At 44.2% G+C, this 13719-nt stretch overlaps 1 protein-coding gene and 1 long non-coding RNA gene across 3 annotated transcripts; one reads left to right on the forward strand and one right to left on the reverse strand.

The window, feature by feature from the left end:
• Positions 1-2614: 2614 nt before the first annotated feature.
• On the reverse strand, positions 2615-5976 carry ID4 (inhibitor of DNA binding 4). 2 transcript variants are annotated; one of them, XM_065052310.1, is made up of 3 exons: positions 5342-5976; positions 4496-4554; positions 2615-4068 (listed from the first exon to the last, which is right to left on the reverse strand). In XM_065052310.1, exons 1-2 carry the CDS (start codon positions 5738-5740, stop codon positions 4510-4512), a joined length of 444 nt encoding a protein of 147 aa, XP_064908382.1. In that variant the 5' UTR covers positions 5741-5976; the 3' UTR covers positions 2615-4068; positions 4496-4509. The 2 variants fall into 2 exon arrangements, with proteins under 2 accessions (XP_064908382.1, XP_064908383.1); XM_065052311.1 differs by having other exon boundaries at positions 5335-5976.
• Positions 5977-6208: 232 nt separating this feature from the next.
• LOC110361227 (uncharacterized) lies at positions 6209-13013 on the forward strand. Its single transcript, XR_010470236.1, has 3 exons — positions 6209-6585; positions 11734-11804; positions 12675-13013. It is a non-coding gene; the product is annotated as an uncharacterized LOC110361227 (long non-coding RNA).
• The last annotated feature ends 706 nt before the right edge of the window (positions 13014-13719 follow it).

Raw genomic sequence — 13719 nt, forward strand, 5'->3', positions numbered from 1 at the left:
CACATGTTCTAGGACTGGAGAGCAAAACATTTTCAATACTGTTTTGGAAGCACACTATTTAGTATTTCAAGCCTTGCTATTGGAAAAGCCAGTAAATTGCATTGCATCTGAAACAATTACTTGAATGGCTTGTACCATGGTTTCTTCTTTTCACTGCAAAGGTTTTATAGAAATGTGACTTCTCCAGCTACAAAAGCATTGAAAATACAAATAACAGTAAAGTGCTGCTCTGCATTTGCATAAACCTGTTTATCCTATACATGGTTTATTCATTAACTTGCAGAACAACCTGCAGGACAGCTATGGTGTTCCTTATGACTGCTTCACTTGTGGCTGAAAATGCAACAACTGCTTAAAAGCAACACTAAACGGTTTAGAAAGTGAAAATAAATATTCCTGTGTGAAACTGCGGGAAAAATGTAGCTATCACGGCAAGAGCTGGAATTTGGCTTTTACATGGAATGAACATCTCCCATCATTTGGAAATTTCAGAGGTGAGTCTCAGCATCTGCAAGGACCAGGACCGCTGCACCGCAGCTCACCAAAATGCACACGCAGCATTAGAAGTATCCATTGCTGTGCTCTACAGACAGCATTCGAGTTAGAGACGGAGAAGACCTAAGTCCCTCCTCTATTCTTTCTTGAGACCATTTTCTAGTTCTTTGCAGTTCAGTGTCCCAAGAGATTCCTTGTAGCCTCTACTAACAATCTATTTCCTGATCAGGTCCTCCTTAGGCAGGCTTTCACCCCGGCTTTCCCTATGTTTCCTTGCTGGCCCAAAACTTAGACTCAATAAAATGAAGTAGAAAACAAATGCATTTTGCCTATTTCACACCCCTGCTTCTATAAAGATGAGTACCTGTTGCCATCAGTACATAACAAGTGGACATCTGGAAGTTTGTTTGACAGTCGGTGACTTGCTCAGGGTCACAAAAGAACCTCAGTAACAGAGCTGGGAACAGAATTTGGTATCCTAATTCCTAATCTGGCAGCCTCACCACAACTCTCATCACGCAATCAAATAGCTCCTTTTAAGGAATGCTTTTGTGACTAAGAGAAAATCCAAGGCATTAGAAGAGAGTCCTTTTAATTTGCCTTTGTTCAAACATTTACACCTTTTGCTATATGGAGAACATGATTTAAACAAGATATGAGATTAAACTATGATGAAAGACTCCTAAAATCTTTGAAAACCAAAAATAAATACAGCTGTATTTAGGACTGTGCTAATTCCAGCCATTAGGAAGCCAGCGATTAGATATTCCTTGCTTACAGCTTCATACATAGCATAAGGAATAAATCAAGACCAGCATCTACTATGTTCTGATAGAGACTTTTTGAGTGTCATATGCAGGCTTCCACATTTGTCAAGAATACTATATAACAGGAAAATATTTCATAGCTCTCTAATAAGACTTCGTTTCCTAAAGGTTCTAACTTGCTGCAGTGCAACAATTTTTTAGAAAGCAAAACCAAATCCTCAGGCCACTAAACTCAAGAGGAGATCACCCCAGTCTGAAACAATCCAGCGTTTGGTACATTCTCCCTTAGAGTAGTTCAGCGATTTATCAGTTCTCCCAGGATATATCAGCTTTGATATGGAACCCTACAAGCAGTTTCGTATTTTAAGACTGCACCTTTTGCTTGGTGTTCTGAGTAACAGAAAACCGCAATTTGGTGAGAGCAGATAGAAACAAATGAGGGTATTGAGAACTAATGTTACTGAAAAACTGTGTACAAAATAAACTTAGCTGGACAAGCTAAAGTAAGCAGGAGACTACAAATATTAATAGGATAAACAAAGAAAATCAATGTAAATTTAAAGCATTTCTTTGGAAAAATGCTTTTCTTTTTTTAAGCACAATGTAAAAAATTCTGTACTGCAGCAAAAATATCCTATTTATAGCATTCTTACTGAGTTAGTTTGAGACACAGGATGAGAGATTCATGACTTAATTTTACAAGAACCTGTATTTTGCACTCATTAAACTATTATTATATCATCCGAGGCGGGGGAAAACACAGGGACCCACTCCCCATCCCTTGAGTCAAAGTTCAGCCTAAAAAATGCCCCTGCCTTCAATGCAGCTGCAGTGATGGGAGGTCTTATGTTTGCAGATGTGTCAGCCACTTTTTGATTTGATGTTTACACAATTATTTTGATTAAGAAAATGTTCATCTTGTTGACACTGCCACTGTAGTCAATATCTAATGACCCCAGTACTTAATTTCTTCATAAATATTTAACTTAACAGTAGCTGTCCCTTGGGTTATAGTACTTTTGACACTTGCATAGTCTGAAACAAATCCTCTTTTTTTCAGTCAAATAGACCCATGTTACACACACAGTTGGCTAAGTATTTACAAAGCACCCAATTAAATCCTACTTAATTCTCCCACACCGAAAATCCTGTTTCACTAGCATGCAGGCTACTGATCCTACAAAATGAGCATCTTTCACTGAGCCTGGACATGAGTTTACAGTCAACAAGACTTCACTGTAGAAATGCCTGCTGTAAAACAAATTCACCCATCAAATGGTATGTACAAAAAAAAAAAAGTGAAGAGAATGTGTAAATTCAGAGGATTGAAGAAATAAGCTGAAGAATCACAGTTAAAGACAGGTAAATCTAGTTTAATGTTCACATGTAGTAGTTACACATCACAGAGATTAAACAGGATTTTAACTGTTAACATAGCTGCAGCAAAATGAAAGTCATTCTGTACTAGAAAAATAATCCTGATGCAGTTATCCAATTTTTGGTCTACTTAAGTTCATTTAAAGATTAATTTACATCACTAATCATAATGACTTTGTCCATGTGCCTTTCCGCACTTCTGTATTAATACTCTTTGGATGAAGGAAACAGCAACTGGTTTTGTTAATGATATACCCTTTGGTTGCAAGCAGAGAACTGTTTTCACTTTTTAAGCAATTAATAGGCTGTAGAAATACAAGTTTTTAATAAACCCTTTTGGTGCCAAATGAAGTTCTAGAACAAATTTCCTGATCTGATGCAACAGCAGATTTTTTAAAAAAGCCGATTAAAGATCTACAGCATTGCCCCCCTAACACAAAAACTAGATAGAATTTGTTTTCCTGTTACTGCTAAAAAACACTACATCTTACTGCTATTTTATAGAATGCACTAAAAACCCCTGTGCCTAAATGACAAAAGTGTAGTCTCAAAATGTATAATACACTTACAAACATTTTAAGTCTAGATTGAGGAAAACACATTTGTATGGACTCCAAACAAGTTTATTTGCAATTAGACATCTCATGCAATCATGCAGGACCACTAGTTATAGCCGTAACTTCCGTGTCTAAAGAACATTTGGGGACAAAAAAGCCCTAAACATTTAAGATATTTCCATATTAGCAGCTCCGTACTTGAGCCGTGGTTTTCTAAAGTGATATCCTCACAGATTTAAAAAAAAAACATACACACCTTTATAATATTTACAAAAAATATTTAATTAAAAATATTTTATCATTACAGTAGTCTATTAAAGCATATACTTTTCTCACACTTATAGAACATCTCTATATATACACAGTATGAAATGTCACTCATTTATCTATACAATATGTAACACTCCTGCAGGGAGAAGAAAGTTCCCTGGGCCCAAATAAAATCCATCTATTTTAAACAATAGATGTCAAATATATCTACAAATGCTCTGGGAGATTAGTAAAGCTTCAAGATTCAGCTGCTCGGTCCCTTAAGAGTTACAACAACGCTTCTAAAGTCTGATTTAGGCTCGGTTATCTATCCCGGGGAAGAGTCGCAACTTTCCTTGGTCGAATCCGACAACCTCCTGCCACGGCGGGAGACACCGCTTCCCTCTGGTCGGAAACGAAGAGAAGAGACGGGGAGAGCGGGGTGGGGGGGGCTGCGGCTACGAACGTGCAAAACGGTGAAAAGTCTTGCTCTGCCGGGATGAAGCATGGGAACTGCTCGGGGGGGGATGGATGGCTCCTTCCTCCGGTGCGGCGGGGCCGGGCCGGGCCCCCCCCGCCGCCGCCCGCCCCCCGCGGTGCCTCTGCGCGGCGCCGCCGCACACCTGTGGGAGAGGAATGAATAGAGGGGGTGTGTGAACCGCTCCGCTCCAGACCGACTGGCGCCACCAACACAACACAAGACATGCTTGATCAACAACCCAAAACAAACCAGGTCAAACAACAACCGCAGCTCCCAGGCTGGGCCAGGCGGAGGGATGCGCAGCTGCACGCCGCAGCCAGAAGCGCTTCGAGGGGAGGGAGGGGGGGCTATATTAAATCAAAACAAAACCAAACCAACCCGGTAATTAAAAAAAAAAATAATAAAACTACCACCCGGTAATTAAAAATAAAACCCCAAAGCCTCCTGAAAATATTTCTCGCCGAGCTCAGGTCCTCTTTCGGCAGCATTCCCTGCGGAAGGTGGTGCGGCCCCGTCGGTCCCGGGCGCCGCGCCCCTCTGCCCCCCGCCCACAGACGCCCGGCACTCACCTGGGGAGCGGCAGTCAGCGGCAGAGGATGCTATCCCCCGGCTTGTTAACAGAGCCAGCCTGCACAGCAAAGAAACGCGACAAGTTAAAGGTGGGGGTTTAAAAAAAAAAAAAAAAAAAAAAAAAAAAAAAAAAAGAGATCTCACCCCACTCCCCGAATCTCCCCTCCGCGTAGAGGGCACTGCCACAGCCCTGCCGGGAAGCGCTCACGGAGCCCCCGGCTACAGCCAGTGCGTAAAGGGGCAACAGCCCGGGGCGGCAGAGCAGAAGGGGCCGCGGCAACGCTCCCAGCCGGTGGGCACCCAGCGCCGGGCCCGGCACGCCCGGGGGGCTGCTGGGGCACGCCGCTCCTCTCGCCTCGCCTGCAAGCGCCACCGAGCTGCCACGGACGGTCCCGCGCAGGGGAGACGCTCCTTGTTCTCCCCCGCAAAACGCGCTCCGCCGAGGGCATTAAACGTGTACAGCTCCCAAACCCGCTCATACTCGCTACACTCCGCGAAGGGCCGGGAAGCGCAGGAGCACCGCGTCTGCTCCAGTGTGTGCAAACACGCTGATTACAGCTACTCCCTCGAGAGACTGTAATTACACGGTGAATACCATGCCGGTCCCTGCGTGCACCGAGGGGATGCAGGCACCCACCGCGCACTGCCGGGGCCTTTCTGTGCCCGTCCGCTCCTCCGTCCCCTCCGGAGGCTGCTGCCTCTCGGCAAAGCCACGGGGCTGGCAACGGCGAAGCATCACCGGGGCGCGCTCCCACAGCGGCCGGCTGTGACCGCTGGGTCATGCCGGTACCGTGCTCCCCGCTCCGCACCCCGAACTGCGGGCTGGCGTGGAACGCACCTCTTACCGGGTCGGTGTTGAGGGCTGTCAGCGGGGTCCTGGGGGTTCCCGCGGGACAGCTGCCCGGGTGCAGAGCGGGCGGCTGCTGCTGCTGCCGGAGCAGCGCCGGGTGCGTCTCCAGAGCCAGCTGCAGGTCGAGGATGTAGTCGATTACATGCTGCAGGATCTCCACTTTGCTGACCCTCTTGTTGGGCGGGATGGTAGGCACCAGCTTCCTCAGCCGGCTGTAACAGTCATTCATATCGCACTGCAGGCACAGCGCCGCCGGCTCCTCGCCCGACGGCAGGCCCCCCTTGCAGCCACTGTGCTCGGCCAGGCACCGTAGGGCCGGGTGTCCCCCGCCGCCGCCCGCCACGCCGGGCTGCGCCTTGCGGCTGGGGTGCCGGACGGGACTCACGGCTTTCATAGTGTCGCTGGGAGGGAGGCAGACCTCCCTCTCCACCACTGCTGCCGCCGCCTCCTGCGACCACGGGCAGCCGGGAACGGCCACAGCCTCCCTGCCGTTACCGGTGAAGGTGCTCGCAGGGCCGCGCGACACCAGCAGCGGCGCCGCCAAAAAGAAAAAATAAATAAATAAACCTCCTTCCTTCCTTCCTTCCCGGCCAACAGCTCTAACCGCGGCCGCCTACAAGCGCTGCTGCCCGCGCCGCCCGCTATATAGCGCGGGGTGCGGGCGGGGCGCGGCGGGCGGTGCCGGGGGGAGGCGGGGGCGCCGCCGCGGCGGGGCAAGGCGAGAGCGGCGCGAGGAGCAGGGGGGGGCCGCGGTGCTGCATCGCAGCCAATCAGAACGCCGCATCCCCCCATGGAACGCGGCGCCGGCCAATGGCACCGGGGCGGGGAGGGGGGTGGTGGTGGCGCTTCTGGAGGGGGCGGGCGGCTGGTGCTGACCCCCGGGGTAGGAGGCGCTGGCGGCGGCGGCGGCGGCGGAGGAGGAGGAAGAAGAAGAAGAAGAAGAAGAAGGGGAAGGCGGTCCGGGGGAGAAAGGACTGCGGGAATGCGGGAGGGACACGCTGCCCGGCGGCTCCCGGCGCCGCCCCGGCGGTCCGGCGCGTAGCTCCACCGGGGCGAGCGCAACCCCCCGAGCGACCGGCGCCGCTCCCCGCCGCCCGCCCGGAGGATGGCGGCTGCACCCTCCCCGCCGGGAGGCCTGGCGGCTCCTAGGGTCCTGAAACGCGTTTTTATCTTGTCGGTGTCGGAGACCCAGCCCGGCTTTACACATATCTTGAGGGACTTCGGGACGCCGGTTTAAAGGCAGGGAAAATCCCAAGCAAAACTTGAGGGGGAGGGAGGGATAGGGGAAAAGAGGGAAGGAGGCGGGTTTAGGGACTTCAAGCAAAGCAGTGCCTGGGAACATTAAATTAGAGCACATAACTATTAAAAATGCATGGAGATGGAGTATTTAAAACTCCTCCATGACATATAATATTAATCTGTTTTATGTAAAATTCATACCTGTAACTTAATTTGGTCCATTAATGCACCAGATCACGTATTAGTAGATGTACCATGTTTTAAATATGATGCTGGAAATGTCCAGAGTTATGTACTTTGAGACAGAGCATTAAAATTAACAGACACATACTCATGAGTCCTGCTTAAGTCATCTTGTAGCAGACTGTAACCTTTTAATTTAATAATGCAGTGTTCAAACTTTGTTAATTCCTGCTAAGGATTAAGAGCCACTGCTTACTTGAATGGGATGCTGGTGCAAGAAACTGAGTGCCTGATCCCACAGATGCCGCAGAGTTTTGAGCTCTCTGTGAGTGAAGTAGATCTGACTGCTTGGGTAAAGGGCTGCAGGAAGGAGTAAAGGCTGCAGGATCTGCCCCAAATCTTGTAAGTCAAACCCAACATAAGGGAAGAAATCCATAATGGTGATTAATGATTGCATGTCCCCTCAATGCTTAGTCACAACGGGTGATATATAAAGGGTACAGTGGGAAGCTGTCAAACCCAGAACTTGAATGAGCGGTGAGACTGGATCATCCAAAGTGTATAATGAAGTACGCTTTCATTCTTTCTCACCCTTTAAAAACATACGTTTTGAGGCTCTGCTTACAAATACACTCGTTGTTTTCCTTATTTTGTCCCACATTACCAATGTCATCCACGGCAATTGGGCTCCTTCGACACAAAATCTAAGTGTGTGGTATAAATCATTGTCTGACTGAGGTCTAGATTCGTATGCTACATCATGACGATCTGATGGGAAGATGTATTTCCATTAGCTATGGGCTGGATGATCACTATTCTGCTGCAGTCGTTGCTTTTATTCTGTGAAGCTCTGCTCCCAGCAGACTCTGAGTCTCATGAGGTAGAAATATATATGGTCCATGAAGCATACATTATGGTTACACTTTGTTTCCCAGAGCCCTGACAGTATGGACAGACTTGATATGCTATCTAAAAAAAAAAAAAAAAAAATTTGTAAATTATGTTGAGCGTTGAGGCTCAAATCTTGCTGGTCCCATTTAATTAAAATCTGCTTGAAATTAGATACACTGTAATATTTGATTGTTCTATTTGTACTGAATCCCTCCTGGGAGACTGTCTGATCTCACTGGAAATCTCTGGGAAACCCCAGTATGTAACTGGTTCCCCTTTAGCTCTCCCAAAGCTAATTTGGACAGATTATTTCTGTACACACACACACGCACGCGTACACACACTGTGGCAGCACTATACCAACAAGTCCACAGAGACCACATTGGCTCTTGAAGATGACTCAGTATTTCTGGAAACCCATAAAGCACCACAATATGCTGCAGACTTCTTTTTTCCATTGGGCTCCTTCCACAGCAGAGGGTACAAAGGGAAATCCAAGGGTCTGTAAGGGTTGTTGAAGTTGGAAGAGGACTCTGTGAGTTCACATAGCCAACATATCACAGTGGAGATATGTGGGACAGGGAAAAACAGCCCTCCCCTCCAATTATCGCATAAATATTCAGGGGATTTCCTCTAGTAATTCCCTTTGATACTCATGAAGTTGATACATGCTAGTCTGACATGCTCGGCTGAACAATAGGCACCAATTCCCTGTTAACAACTGGTCTGCTTTTGCTCTCCTTAAAGTCAATGGGAGTTTTGTCATTGACTTAAGTGGGAGCAGGTTGGGTTGGCTGGTTTTTCAAAATTTAGATTGGATGTGCACCAGATGCTAAGTAAATTGCTCTAGAAACGGCTTGGAAACCCCAGAATGTTAGCAGTGGAGGTAGGCATAGTGAAGCTCTTCATCCCTGAAGATGTACACAAGGGACAGTGGCTACTGTTCATGCATTTGTCCTATTAACACTGATATTTTTAATGACATGAGTCTATAGGGATTAAGCTCCTGTTTTTCTCCAGACTGAGTTTGTATTTTTAGAATAAATTCTGTGCATCTTTAAACATGTGGTCCCTTCCTGGCTGGCTGAAGGAGTTCATCTGTCTTGGCTGTTTTTTTCTGTGCTCTCTTGCCACATCCAGAAGCAAGATTCATTGCCATTGTAGCCAACTCTTGCAATATTATCACAGGATCCTTGATAATGCTTGAATGGACCAGTTTGGTCCATTAAAAGAGAATTGATGAGTTCAGATCACATCATAGGTGTCCTCTGGAGCTTAAAAAAGTTTCTTTTTATTCAAAACCAAAGTAAAGCAAGTTAAAAATGAGAACATAATGACTGGTCTTGTATCACTTTTGTCATTAGGATAATCCCATTGAATTTACTGAGAATAAGTAATGTAGGCTGAATTTGTCAGTACAGGTCTGAGTAGATGAATATGCCATTTATGACAGCTGAAAAAAATAAAACTGAGACATTGACTCTGTCTCTGGGTCATGGCACCAGGGAAGGGGGACAGTCCTTCCAAGTGCAGAACATGGGACATTTCCTCTGAGAGCACCGTGGATCCACAGATGTTTGCGCACAATACAATGCTGTTGAACCAACTGGTGCATTGGATAGTGCTACATTAGCTAGAATAGTCTCAGGACAGATAAAATTTGAAGGGAACACATTTACATATGCAGAGCGAAGCAAGCAATCAACGTGGTTTCTTGCACAAGGTTACTTGCTATACCTACCTTAAGAGGGCATGAAATCCACACAAATGCACAATGCATTTTTGTTCTTAAGCAGGTTATGAAACAGTGGTTGAGTCAAGTGTCCCTGTTTTGGGGCTTCGGGCACACCATATCAGAGCAGCGCGGTAAAATCCCAAGCTTTCCTTTGCTTGAGGCTGATAACTGGTGTGACAAGTTTCATCCCGGTGGGCACACAGATATGTGATACTGAGATCCCCCCACTCACCATTCCTGTTGACTTCAGCAGGCAGCCAGAAGACTCAGGATCTCAGAGGAGCTGCTCAACACTTAGAAGGGCTGATCATTAAAAAAGCATTATAAATCTCTGAATGGTTTATGGTTTATGAGGGAAATAGCAATTGATTCCTCAGTGGTGCCATTACTCTCCACTATTGCTATCATTCAAATGGCAATAATGTTGGTTATTTACCTTCAATTAAAATATCTAGTTAGTTGTGATGTCATTTAAAATAGCACTATAATGTGTTCAGTGCTCCCTTATCAAACACCATAGATAAACTCCTCTTGGCAACAGGGGATAGTGATATGAAATGAAAAATTGGGTGGGGGAGTGAGACTGAGGAAAGAATATGTAAGTGTTTTACTGGATTATTATTCCTGTGTGCCTGTGTCCCCTTGGACACCAGGCTGGAGGTGAGACTGGGGGTTCCTTTGCAGTGACACCCCATGGGTCCTCAGAATGGGTCAGGGAAGATCCGTCAGGCATTTGGGGAGCACAGAGAAGTCAACTCACTCCGCAGACTACCAACAGACAGAAATCTGTTGGTCTTCTAGTACCACTCCTCACCAAGGACAATTCATCATCAGAGCTCTTCCAAACTCTTCTTAACAAACCTTTTCCCCAAATAGCACGCGTCATCTTCAGTACTGTTCTCCCTATTTTCCTCAAATCCAAAATCTAAATAGACCTCACTTCACTTAACGTGGTAGTTTTTTCTTTTTTTCCTCATTTTCTGGTTGTGGTCATGACAGAATTTTTTGTTTAATGAGAAAACCTAAAAGATTCTCAAGACTTTCACCCCCTCATTGTCCCCTGTGCATGAAGTTTAATATAAAAACGTTTGTTGATCACTCACAACAGCTTTTCACAGACAAAAGGTTGGGTTTTTTTGCATGTTCACATAGTTGTCCAGGTTAAAGCATCCTTCTAATGATGGGAGCATACTCCTCCTCCTTTCTTTACACTTTCCTTCAGCTTTGTATGCTACAAAAAATCATGTGACAATAAACATTTTGGAGAGATGAGAAACATTTAAAAAACCCCTTCTCCATGGCTTCATGCGTATGTAAGCTCTTTTTTACACAAACAAGGAAATAAATGCATAAAGAAATATTTTACCTCAATTAGTGGAGAGAAACTAAAAACCACTGTAATGGGGTTAGTATCAGGAAGAGCTTTCCTTGCTGCGCTGCCTCCAGTGTGGCTATGTTGTAGAAATTTGTGCAAACCCACCTCCTCTGTTTGAGGAGCTGCGGCAGCAAACAACATTGGTATGTCACTGACAGATGCCCTGGCATTTTGCTCACGGTTGTATGTTGTCTGAAGGGTAATGTCATTTAAGAAGATTGCTGTGTTCAGGTGACCAGAAACATGGGATTTGGTGGGTAGTGTGGGTTTTCTGCATTGACTAAAGTGAGCTTGGGGCAAGAAAGATAAGTCATGTTGACAACCTTCTGCAGTGTGGTCCAAATATAAGCAATCAAGATGCTTTATTCTGGGGAAGGGGAAAATAATTTAAGAGTCTTCGATGCAGCTTCCTGAGGAACACTACATTAAACTGAGTTACATAGTAACAGATTGAATTTGGAGTCTTAACTTTAACTTTAATTTTATTTTGTATAGATTTAGATCAGATTTATGTGCAATGTCATACCCTTTGTTTGTAGACAGAAATCCTCAGCTAATCTGCCCGAAAACTGATGGCATGATATGGCCTCAAATTATTTTCATGTTTGTTATGAGTTTGCATTAAGAGCTTTGTAATCACACAAATAATACAGCCTACAGGGACAATGAGCAAATCGACCTAAATTAAATAAGTATGTGGATGCGTACATGCTCATCTGCATATGTTATCATTATACCAATGATACTGGTATTTATTTTCAGGGGACCCAAAGAGCTTAATCAGCAAAAGCAGTCTAAGTTCATGCCACAAAAAACCTCTGCAGAAACAACAGCAATACTTCGCACTAATACAGCATTTTACATTTTGAAAGCTAATATTAATGCAGTTGTTATTTGTTCTCCATGAATGTTTTAAGGAATTCTTCAAAATATTTGGGGTTTATATTATATTTTTTTTCTTTAGTTAAAAGGAGAAATCACCTCCCCTTCCCTGACTGTGAAGACAGCCTTTGCCACAGCAGAAGGACATCCAAGGTAGGCAGAGAGACCTTCGCTTCCTCTGTGTTGATGCAAATGCACTGATGTTTTCTGTGACTGCGGTCAATGGGTTCTCAAAGTACTTTTACCGGTCAGTGCCACTTTCAGGTATCACCCACTTGCCAAATATTAAATTACAATTCTGCAATTTGCTTCATGCTAGTTACAGCCTGACCAATATATAAAACACTACAGAAAATGCTGTTGGTTGATTTGGTTCAAGTCCCATTGGTGTCATCACTGGGAAGAGAAGTTAGAAAGAACTTGAAATTCAAGTCTGGTGGTTGTGAGGCAGGGGGAAAGCTTTTCAATGTATCTTCAAATCCCCTGACCACAGTTGTTTATGGGCCACGCCATGTGCTTCCAATGTACGCCAAATTCTTTGTAAACTCATTATTATCTATTTATTTACCTGTCATAGAGTTCCTGTTGCTGTAACATGTGAGGACCTACAAAGCATTTAGTAACAGAAGCAAAAGGCTCTTTATCATTCTTCTCTTCCATCCTGCAGAATAAACAGTAGAAAAGTAGGAGATTATTTATAGGATCATAGCTCTGTTTTAATTCGCTTAAGTACTTGCGTGTGTTTGAAAAAGTACTCTGCTAAAAAGATGAGTTTGTATTAATTTGTGGTAGGATGCTTTCTGTGATCATTCTTTATAGCCTGCCTCGCTTCTGAGAAAGTTGTCACTTAGGAAAACAAGAGCCCTTGGCTTTTGTTGACAGAAATCAGCTCTTGCAGGATTTCATGTTCAGAGAGCAAGAAAAAAGCAAAGACAGGTGATGTCTCCCTTAGGCAGATAGGGTCAAACGCAGGTTTTAATTGCAGCAATAGTATATACTAAAATGATCTTATGTATTTGTTAGAACAACAGGAATGTCTGATGAAAACCACTGTGTAGCACCATGAATTTAAATCAAGACATACATTGCAGAGTGCAAATGGCTGGAGATGCAGAAAAAAAGAAAGATGGATGTAAGAAGAATATTGGACAATGATCCATGAACTGCAATTCTTCACAGTTAAATATATTCTGTGACTTACTAGTTTTCCCTTATAAGAAATGGGAATGAATGTTATTTTCCATTTTAGACTAATTGTATAGCAATTACTCATGTTTTTGCTTCTTGTGCAGGGGGCAAACTATGCAAAATTATTTTAAAGATATATTCAAAATTGCTATTAAAAGTGCTTCAACATGCAAATTTTCTTACAGTTTTGACTTTGTTTTCTTAAAGCTAAATGATGTGCATATATAAGAATATTTTGGGTAATCACACAGCTTATGCTAAGTAACTATTTCAAGTTGTCTTCAATACCAGTGTGTTTCCACGTACTTACCTTGAAGTGTTAATGACATTTATTTTGGTCTTTTTTTCTTTCATTCTACTAACATGCTCTTTCAACAGTTTGAAGCACTGATGTATTTTACTCAAGCAAATCTCTTAATTTACCTCAATGGAGAAATTGACTTGAAAAGCAGCACAAATCCTTGCTCATGTAGAAAGTTTGTCTTGAAGTTAATGAGCTTATTTGCCCAAGTAAGGATGTAGGTACAAGGACTGCTCAAGTGAGCAGAAGTTTCACAACTTGATGCAAAGTCATTGGCTTGTTTCAGACCAGCCTCTTGAAACAGTTACTCTACATCAAGCTCCTGACAATTGATTCTTCTTTTTAATGTGAAAATGCAAATGCAAATGAGTAAGAAAAATTGAAGAGTTTAATTAAAAGACATTGTGGTTAGTGGCGATGGTTATCCAAAGTAAATTTTTGGTTCCCACTGGTCTGTATCCAGTGTCCATTGCAGTCTTTTTACACTGGGAGTAAGAGGCTCCTTGTAGACAAAAAGAGCTTTCTTCTGCCTCCAGGAACTCCTTAACACAGTGGATCAATCTTCCTTGCAGTATGATT

This window comes from Columba livia, chromosome 2 (assembly GCF_036013475.1).
Source record: "Columba livia isolate bColLiv1 breed racing homer chromosome 2, bColLiv1.pat.W.v2, whole genome shotgun sequence".
Classification (NCBI taxonomy): Eukaryota; Metazoa; Chordata; class Aves; order Columbiformes; family Columbidae; genus Columba; species Columba livia.